General features: G+C 38.7%; 1 protein-coding gene across 1 annotated transcript; it reads left to right on the top strand.

The window, feature by feature from the left end:
• The first annotated feature begins 6,713 nt into the window (after positions 1-6,713).
• On the top strand, positions 6,714-10,299 carry LOC137293979 (uncharacterized). The gene is made up of 2 exons (XM_067824884.1): positions 6,714-7,328; positions 8,040-10,299. Exons 1-2 carry the CDS (start codon positions 6,735-6,737, stop codon positions 9,339-9,341), a joined length of 1,896 nt encoding a protein of 631 aa, XP_067680985.1. The 5' UTR covers positions 6,714-6,734; the 3' UTR covers positions 9,342-10,299.
• The last annotated feature ends 652 nt before the right edge of the window (positions 10,300-10,951 follow it).

Raw genomic sequence — 10,951 nt, 5'->3', positions numbered from 1 at the left:
TGTCAATTTCAAGTCCTGTTTTGTACTTGGACGAATGACAGTTTCCAAGCACGCGGTAGGTCACCGTCTCTACCGGGATGATTTTTGATTGGATCGAACTGAAAATTCAGAGAACATGTATTTACAAAACCCAAAATCTCTATATACATATATGGGTAACAACTTCTTCTAGTTACATGATTTTGTTTGACAATGGTATCTGAATCCATACTGAAACGACCCATCAAGTACAATAAATGAAGTTGTTATCCATAAAGAATCCTACTTTCTTGTGACTCGCCAAGAAAAACAAAGTATGTATACTTCTAAAATGCCCATCAAACAGATCATCTTTCTGTACACACAATGAACCCTCAGCATATCAGCAAATGAAACAGCCAATCAGAAGTCGTCGTTACACTTGAGTGCACACCCACCCGCTATGAATGGGTTCGGTCTCCCGAAGGATTCGTTTCGAGGGAAATAAGCCCAAGTACAAAATATCGCACTTTTGAATCGCGATTGTACGCTTATAATTTTGTCTATTTGAATTTTTACAAGCAGCAATGTATATTATATTGCATGAATAAGTGATAATTGTGGTTGCATGTGACCTTTAACTTTAACATCACTTGTAATATTTCTTTGAATTTCCATTTTCACTGGTGGTCACTTTTCTGCACCATGACTATATTGTTGATTTCACATGTACAGTCTTGACATTTAGCAAATCCTGTTCAAACTGAACAGTTAATGAAACAATAAGAAGACCCTGTTGACAAATTAGAATTCCTTCCTCCTTAAGATCACCTTGACAAAAACAACACTTCAGTGTCTTAATTAATCGTTTTCAAACCCAATTTCCCAAAATACCCTTCTCAAGACCAACTCCGTGCTCAGACCACCTCGAGAAACGTAATTTGGGTTTTATGTCTCATTTGTTATGCTTGTTATGGTGTTTTTTGTAAAAGGGGGCTTTTATCTGAGGGGCTTCTGTCCTGTTGGGCTTTTGTCTGTCCACCTTCCGGAAACAGTCAAAGGTCGGGATTCGTTAAGGTCTTTAGGCCAGAATCAAATGAGGGCTCTGTTGATCAGTATATTTATCTCAATGCTTTTTACTTGTAAGTCACATTCAAAACATTTGTCCTAATGTTTATGCTCTTTCCAACATACACAGAAATCGGACCTTAGTTGCTTCCAGTCATGTTTCCATACACACAATAAATATTTCGAAAACGCTGACAGTAGCAAACTTTAACTAACCGGGTTATTTACAGCTAACGGCATGCGATGAACTTCAGCATAGCTTGGGATATTTGTTTAGGATGAAGAAATTACAAGTATGCATCTTTTGGTTTAAGAAATTAGAAATGCCTAATGATATTGCTTCAAAGTGTATTTGTGGGAATATTTACAGCCCAGTATGATGCACTCAGGATCAGAAAATGGTCGACTGGTTTTCTTGTCTCCAATCATTTTGTGTGGGCTTGCAACACGAGTACCTTGACATCGGCTCTACTGAACAATGTTGAACTAAATGTCTCGCGACAATAAACCCGTTACTTCAACGAGTCACCTCCTGTGTTACGGTAAACACGCAGAATCCCCTCCCTCAAATGGATCCTCCGTGCTATAACTCCTTCTCGTTGATTAAATGAAGGCTTTGCTCAAACTTCATCATACGAGACCAACAAACCCATGTTATCTTAAAGTGATTAAGGTGCAATAAAATCAATAATCTACCAGTCCCAAAAACATTTTCACTGCAAGTCTTTGACAACAAACTACAGATGTCAAATCACAAAGAAGTTTCACAGACAATAAGGTTTTACTTGAAAAATACCACGTAAAAGGAAATGGTTGAATTACTAAGATGAATCTTATTGAACACGACGGTAACTTATTTTACCATATTTTACAACAGTCATTAAAGCAAATTAGCCTGAAATACGATACATGTAGCCCTTGTTATTTTGTCCAATTATCCTTGAAGATCCGGGTCAGAATTGGTCGTCAGCAATCCATGAATGTTGTAAGCGGCGACTAAAAGGATCTGGTGGTCAGAATGGCTGACTTGGATGGCACATGGCATCGTATCCCACTTGCCTAGATTGATGCTGTTGATCACTGGATTATCTGGTCCAGATTTATTTATTTACAGGTCACAATGCTGAGTGTGGTCTTAAACAACAAACAAACAACACAAACTTTATCCAATTGCAGCAGAACACGTAAATGGGCGTGGTGAACAGGATACAAACACTCGGCAAACAGGTGTTAGACGGGCATTACACGCGGGACTGACGGGGACCACACGCGGGACTGACGGGGTCCACAAGCGGGACTGACGGGGTCTACACGCGTGACGAAAGGGTTGCCCATGTGTGTCATCAGGATAGGGCAGTAGTGTATTTTATTAACATAAATTGATTCGAATAATTAACCCATGTTTTCGAATTTTGCGTTCAGCAGATACGTGTTAGGACAATGGAACGTGTTTAGTTGCTTCTATTTACATCAATAATTGTAAAAGGTTCCAAAGTAATAAAAAATTATTGTTTTCTGTGTGATGTAGTGTTTGTTTAGATTGTTGTCAGTATTTGCCAATTAGTGCTTCAAGAAGAGTTGAAATATTTACCCCTTACAGTGGCACGTAGTTCGATAATTATCAACGTAAAGACGTTTATTGTGACCAACACAACTTAGAAGGTCAAAGAAATAAGGGACGCCCAGCTTGGGAGAATTTTTCACAAGTGTTTTAAAAATGTGTTCCTAGCTATTGTTTGAAAAATGACTATGTTTCATCTAGCTGTTGAAATATTTTCTCTGTAAACCACAAAGTTTTGTAAGATAATTTATTATCGAAATAACATAATACACTGGTTTCACAGTCATGACTAATACCACTCAGACTGCATCCGCTCATCCGACTCACGGACTCCACTGACCGTAAGGAAAAAGATCCTAAAAAATCTAAAAGTCACGATAGCCGAAACGTCCTCTGTCCATAGACCCGTGAAACTCTGTGTGAGAATTGATCTTCAGTCACCCATGCTTATCGTAAGAGGCCACTAGCGAGATCGGGTGGTCAGACTCGCTGATTTGGTTGATACATGTCAGCGGTTCCCTTTTGCGTAGGTCGATGTTCATGCTGTTGATCACTGGGATGTCAAACTAAACTCATACATTCACTCCTTTTGTAGATAAGCTGAAATATCTCTCTCTCTCTCTCTCTCTCTCTCTCTCTCTCTCTCTCTCTCTCTCTCTCTCTCTCTCTCTCTCTCTCTCTCTCTCTCTCTCTCTCTCTCTCTCTCTCTCTCTCTCTCTCTCTCTCTCTCTCTCTCTCTCTCGATGTACAGTCATAATGGCTCAATCCCTACCTAGACAGGAAGTGACCAATCTGAAGCATTAACCTCCAGTATTACATGCTTGATTTCACTCACTGCTCAACCTTCTAATCATGATCGTGCTCTACTATTTGTCAAAGTGGCAGATCATAACAGCACAAACATATGAACAAACATACCACCCAATAAGAGGAAATGTCATATCCTTTGTCCTTAGCCGTTGACGCATTGAACAAAACATCGTTAAAATGAAAGATTGAAGCCGTGGAGAGGAATGCATATATGCATGGACATCTCTGAATAATAGTATTTAATGATTTATTACCTTATTTAACAGTAACCCTAGTTCAGCTGAAGGTCTTATCAATAAACGTGAAAACAAGAGCCTCGTGAATACTTTCGTGACGTGAACATGGGTGTTTGAGAAATGCCAGACCATTAGTTTCTGAGGAAGAATCATTAAAGGCACAATGTAACACATATTCAACAATATTTTTGCCCATATTATATATATTAGGGAATATGAACTCACTTTAGCTTTCTATTGATGCAGTAAAAGACGTATTATCCTTTACGACTTGCATGAAATCGATAACTGAAACTTAGAGTCGAACACCTTCCAAATTGGGAACATTTGCCATATATTGAAAGTAAATAATTGCTCCGTAAATCGAAAACTGTCGCACGATGTGCTTTCCGTGTATGCCGAGCTGGTTTCAATCACAAGTTGTGTACAAGATATTCGTAATTAGCGCTCAACGGAACATAACTTCGCTTGAAATGATGTTCGGTCGGTAGACTTAATGCAACGTTGAATTAATTCATTCGAACTTCGTTTAATTGCGATATCATTGAACTTGAACGTTGTTCGATAGAAATCAGTGCGCCGGAACATCGTTCATTCATGACGTGTGTTCAATGACGGGTGAAGGTGTAGTGTTGAAACAAACTTTGGCAAAATCCTTTCAAGGGAAAGTCAACGGTTAAATGGTGGGAAAATTAAAAGACAACCATCCGCCGAATGCATCTAGAAAAAGTTTGGGTTTTTATGTTTTGTTTTGTTTTGTTTTGGGGTTTTGTTTGTTTGTTTGTTTGATTTGTTTGGGGATTTTTCATTTGTTTGTTGTGTTTTCTTACGTTATATATTGTATAAAGACAGCTATTTATAACGCATTTTTGGGCAAAATAATGTGCTAATGAAAAGTGTATTCTTTAACCTTTCTATTTTCGTTTTTTAAATCTCGGAATGTGTGAGTACAGCACATTCTAATTATCAATGAAACGGAAAAAAGTTGTCTATGTTCATCATTTTTCTTCTCTGCTTAGCTGACCAATCACTAAATTTCTCACTGCAGGTGTCAAAAATATATGACACGGAATCTCCTCGCCTGTATGGTTAATAATACCAGAAGAAAATCATGGTCACCTGAAAAGTATAATTCCATTCTCGACCAAACAATTCAACTGCAGACAATGGCCATGTTCGCGTCATGTCGCCGTCTCCGCTACCTATGCTTGCTAACTGCCCTTCTGAGATGGCTTCAGTGCAGGACAATGAGTGAGTGAGTTAATATTTAACGTCACCTCGGCAATGTTTCAGCCATATCGTGACGGGAACAAAACACTGAAATGGAATATATGTGCATTATAAAAACCTGTAGACAAAGTTGACTACAGTATCACAATTTGAATTAAAACTAGCATGAAAAATTAAAACTAATATCAATATTTAGACAATACAATATAAAAACAGGCTATAGATCGCCAACAACAGAAAGTAGATCACCATACTAGGGACCATGAGGACTTACAGTGCCTTTGCTACCTGCATGGACCCTAGTTGGATTTACACCATCCCTTCAGCCGCTGGCGAGTGTACAATATGCTAGCCAAAATTAAAACAACAGGAATACTACGATTAAAAACCTGGTAGACTTAAATTTACTATGAACAGTGCAGGACAAACCTGTGAGTATCCGGGGTAGAGTTTGTCGCAACAGTCGATTGTCTAACATAATGCGTGAATTTGTTGATCAGTGGATTGTCTGATCCAGGCTCAGTTATTTAGAAACCAACCCTCGCTATATAGCTGCAACACCACTGAGTGCGACTTAAAACAACGAACAAACCAATCTTTGGAAACTTGAATGACACACAGGTGGCACTGCAGCCATCGAAAGTAGGTGCACAGCTTGCACAATTTACAAAACGAATTGTAAAACATATAATCTTAGAGTTTCACGTCCACAGCAGTGAATACAATTATGCCATGCATTAATAAATAGCTTTAGTTAGTGAGTATCGTTTTACAAGATCACGGACGGTCCCCCGAAATTCCTTCTCACATATTGCCATGACACATGGTCCACAACGACATTGCCATGTTCACATGAATGAGCACAGTGACCTAGCATTTAGCCATTTACATATATGGAGACTAAGGGACATCCTCGACATCTCCAGGGTATAAGTTCCGATAAGTCTCCACTATACCCTGGATATCTACGTATTTCGGCTCGGTCCGAAAATTTTATTACCTCCCTTTGCTGGCTCAAATCCTCACAATCAGCCAATCAGCTAAGCCGTCGTTACAACTGAACTTTCCAGTGTCAATAAAGATAGCAGTTGCAACTGCGAAGGTATGTTCGCAATGCGACTCAGATTTAGGAGAAATCATACAGACATTGATAGGTCCGAAAATTTAAAAAAATACATCCAAGAACTTCTCTTTCAGAGAATTTGTCATGGTTCGTGTTGCCAAGTTTAATCGGTTAGATAATATAGAAAACGAATGTGTGTTGTGATTGGTTCGCTCAACTTCCCACCGTATACACCTGATTGGATAAAAAGTCAGCCAAGGGAGGTAATAAATTTATCGTGTTTAGCCGTAGATGCATCCAGGCTATAGTGGAGACTAATCGGAACGTGTACCCTGGAGATATCGAACATGAATAAGGGGGTGGGTGTTCAGGTTCGTTGACGTCATGACGTCGATCACTGGGTATGACGTTATACAACAAAAAAACACAGTGATAAGTATAGAACTATCCTGGACAAAAGTATTTAGGGATATATGTAAATTTGGAAATTTTGAATAATGATGTTTTTAATCACTGACATACAGATAAAATATCAATCATAAAAATACCAATGTCCCTAACTTATTTGGTCCAGTATATTAAACCATAAATCGCCCGCCCAACATAGTCAGATGGCAAACCTCATTATGTTGTGGACGTTATTGAAATGTTTTCCTTTGACATAGGCCACATTGATGAGGTCAAGGGCAATTGTGAGTGATCACATTTCCGACCAAGAGGGTCCGTGTTGACGAGGAAACATCTACTTGAGTCTATAGTTATAGCGCTAGAAACAGGACTCAGATACGTTCATCTTCCATGCACGGAGATGACAAATATACACATACGACCTGCGAGGTTCCGAAAATCTGTATTTATCTTCACGATCGGAGTAATATGTGGTGTGCTTATATTTCATACTTTCTTGAAACGGTACGGTTGCCTGATGGACTTAACAGAATTTGATATTCAGATGACACCTACAATATTCGTTGGAATTATAAGACATAAACATGATATGAATGACACATTGCCGAAGGTGATGCAGATACTGCAGAATGACAAGGTGGATGCCACTACTCTTGTCTGCCAGGAGGACGTTGATGCAGAACGTTCTTCAGGCTTTTCAGGATGCATACATCATCTGTACCAGCATCAGAATGTGTATGAATGGTTCGTGTTGACACCTGGTGTCGTCAGCGTTGACCTTCTGCCGTCACTGTTGATGTCGCTTCCTCACCAGGTCCCGGTATCCCTCGTCCATCCGGAGTGTCCGAGTATGTTTGACCTACCTGACCAGCTCCATGTCCTTATACTGAATCAGGCAGCCCTTACCCTTATTCTGAGACGCCGTATGGGGATCGCCAGTACTGCTATGTGTGATGCCATGATACATGAAACAGTCAACCTATCTTTGGAAAAGGTGACGTATTTTTAGTTCCCTGATTACAATGTCTTGCAGTGATACGGGCTGTTTAATATTTAAAGAAAAACTATCAAAACTGTTTCAATAACCATTCGAAGTATCAAATAGGTCAGATGTTCGATTCTAACTGTGATGCATGTTCTTATCCAAAAACTTATTTTATCGTTGGATGGAGTCAAGATACATCCTGATTATGATGCTTGCTTCTCAACATCATACCGGTTCTCATCACCTTCACAAATTCGGTGTGTTTCTTTGTTGTTTTACGCCGCGTTTAGCTATATGACAGCGGTCTGTATATAATCGAGTCTGGACCAGACAAGTCATTGATCAACAGCATGAACGTCGATTTACGAATTGGGATACGATCAGAAGTGTCAAACAAGTGAACAAATCACAGGTGCACAAACGTGGTTGATCTGCATCAGTTCCAAATGTACTCATCTGATTGTTGTTAAACCCATTACGTCCTCAACCCCATCCCTCACCCCTATATCCATAGTTACTACTACAGGCGTAAACTCAACTAACTCACTTACTCACTCACTATCATTTTGTAAAATTTATACTCATTGTAAAAATTGTTCTATTTTCAAAATCGATTATTTGTTGAATCAAATAAGAGTAATAATGTGATATATGAGCTATGTCCTGTCATTGCAATTTGACAAATTTCAATCACTGCCATGCTAATATCTTAATTACCAGGTTGCAGCTATGTATGGAAGGAGCCGAGGAGTTTCAACGAACTTTTTTGACAAATTATTTCATACAAAAGACAACACCTATGCTGTGGCGATAAGACATCTCGAAGCAAAGCTTCGACAACTTCAGTTCCGAACTGCTTTCCTAACACAAACCATCAGCTTTATCGACGTAACTGACTCGGCTGGACAGCCATCGCAACCCATGACTCCAAGACATATACAAGGCGGTGACCAACTGAAAGAATGGGATTTTATAAACGCATCGCGAGTTCATTCCCTCTCAAACAGCAATGCTCAGCCCACAGAATCTGTGTACAATAGAGGACGAGAGCTCATTCTAACCAAATCGCTCGACGTTGGTATGAACGTTTTTTCCGGTACTCAACCTGCTTGCACCTATCAAAGAGTAGTTGTCGGGAGAGCAGTAGAACATATCATGATACACAACCAGAATCAAAACGCTCTTCCACGCAACTACAAAACCGTTCAACGTTTCGATACATCAAGATTCCGAGAAATAAAACCACAAAGAGACAGCGATCTTGTTATAGTCCTCCCCTTGTTTAAAAGGTCTGCAGATTTCATCCGTTTTATAAGACGGTTAAGATCAGTAGCTTTGGATTTCAAAGGCTCTCTTATGTTAAATGTCGTGTTATTCAGAGATAAAAAGGGGGAATACATACAAACCTTAGACGCCGCCATCCCATCGACCGGTCGCCTTGTCGTCAAAGTGATTCCAGGAAAGGGGAAATTCACCCGTGCTGGAGGAATAGCTCAGGGAATAGGCGAACTCGAAGAAGATGCGCGTGTTCTCATCATTGATGTTGATGTAATGTTCACTATTGGCTTTCTGAACAGAGTTGTCAGGAACACTAGGCCAAGCAAACCATTTTTCCCCATCTATTTCAGCAGGTATGACCCACGATCAATACAAACCAGGGACGGTGTATCAACCAAACGTTTTGTGTTCGATGAGCGTTTCGGAAGGTGGCGATATTTCAGTTATGGCGTCGTAGGAATTTATGTAAGTGATTTATTACATGCGGGAAATTTTGACATTTCGCTGCATGGGTGGGGGATGGAAGATATCGAGTTTTATCATCAATGTCTGATGTCGAATCTGCAGGTGTTCAGGACTGTAGACCTCGGTTTGTGGCACATCTATCACACAAGACACTGCGACCCCCACCTCCGGCAAGAAAGGCTCGAGATGTGCCACAGTTCGAGGCAAGAATTAGAAATGTCACACAGCTCACTTGCTGCGATTGTTCTCAATCTCACTAGATCGGATCTAATGCGGTAAACAGCATGCCGCCTTCTATTCGGAGAATAAAAGTTGACCGCCACCCACTATGTTTTGACAATGTAGGTTGTCTGATATAAAATCTTTCAGAAAAAAAGAAACAATCATAATTTGGTTTAGTACTTTTGAGTTTAAAAACAAAAGCCATTACTTAAATTATGTTTTACCTTAAATAGGATGTATGCGCTTTGGAAAACATGCATTTTGCTTTTCACAAACAATGTAGGTTGTCTGATATAAAATCTCTCAGAAAAAAAGAAACAATCATAATTTGGTTTAGTACTTTTGAGTTTAAAAACAAAAACCATTACTGAAATTATGTTTTACCTTAAATAGGATGTATGCGCTTTGGAAAACATGCATTTTGCTTTTCTCAAACAAGCTACGTTCTTTTGAAAAGTGAAAATCAAAAATGATTGTTATATCGTCACACGATTGTCATTTTTGACAGCTGAAACCTAAATTTAATTGTGTTGTATAAGCAGGATATAAATACTTATTTTGCTTTAGGAAGGCAGTACCATCATATCTTGAACAATATTTCCTTTCATTGTTAATTCAAATGATTATGATGTCCCCAGTCGATGAACCTTCTCCAAATATGGATTGGTCTTCCCAGGTTTTTCAGCCTAACATTTCCACACGATCACATAGTTTAGTTAGTTTTGAAACAGTATGGAGCGTAACTTTTTATTCTGAGTATATATTGTTAATTGTATACTGGACAAAACAATTTAGGGGTATTAGTATTTTATTATTTCATCATATGTTCAGCGAATACATAAATCATTATTCATAATTTCAAACTTTACATGTATTCCTAACTATTTTTGTCCAGTATATGTCACGTCTATCATTTTTCGAGAGTAGTCTTGGCTGTTTGCTCGGCATTGTTGGTGAGTAACTGTGCGTACATTTACCAACGAACAATTTCATACATGTAGATAATACATTTTGGTCGATTTCTATTTCACGTTTCTATCTATAACATATCCAATTGTTTGCAATAAACCAGCAGGTTACGCCTAAAGTTATGCGTTGTCTTATTCTTTATTAACGTATCTTTCTTGTTTAGATTTATTATAATTAAAACTTAATTCCTAAATCAGTGTAACTGAAATCATCATCTACTTCAATTGTCCTATTTACATGTATTTACACACGGGATTTTCTTCTATATGATAAAAATCAAAGATTTATCGTTTACTGAAACACTTATTCACAAATATTGTTTCAAAACATTACAGAATCGATACTCCTGGGGTTTCATGTACATGTGCTTGTGCCAAAACAAAAGCAGGAAGGAAACTGCATATTATCCTGGGAAACATAGACGATAAACGTCTTCCAGTACGATAATACAACACAAGTAGGAGCGTGGAAGTATGGAAGACTGCAAGGGATATTGTCGCGATCTTGCATTATCGACTCTTGGAAATAAGCTAAAATTACCAAAAGTAAGAGAATGCGAGATCGCGAAGACGCGATCTAGCATTCTCGTGTTTTGGTTTTGTTTTTGTTGTTTTGTTTTTTGTTGTTGTTTGTTTGTTTGTCTTTTTGGTATATACCACTTGTCGACTTCTGACAAAAAAAGTGCTTTGAGTTTGGCC

This window comes from Haliotis asinina, chromosome 8, assembly GCF_037392515.1.
Source record: "Haliotis asinina isolate JCU_RB_2024 chromosome 8, JCU_Hal_asi_v2, whole genome shotgun sequence".
In the NCBI taxonomy this organism is placed as follows: domain Eukaryota; kingdom Metazoa; phylum Mollusca; class Gastropoda; order Lepetellida; family Haliotidae; genus Haliotis; species Haliotis asinina.
This window is presented reverse-complemented; position numbering and strand designations above follow the sequence as displayed.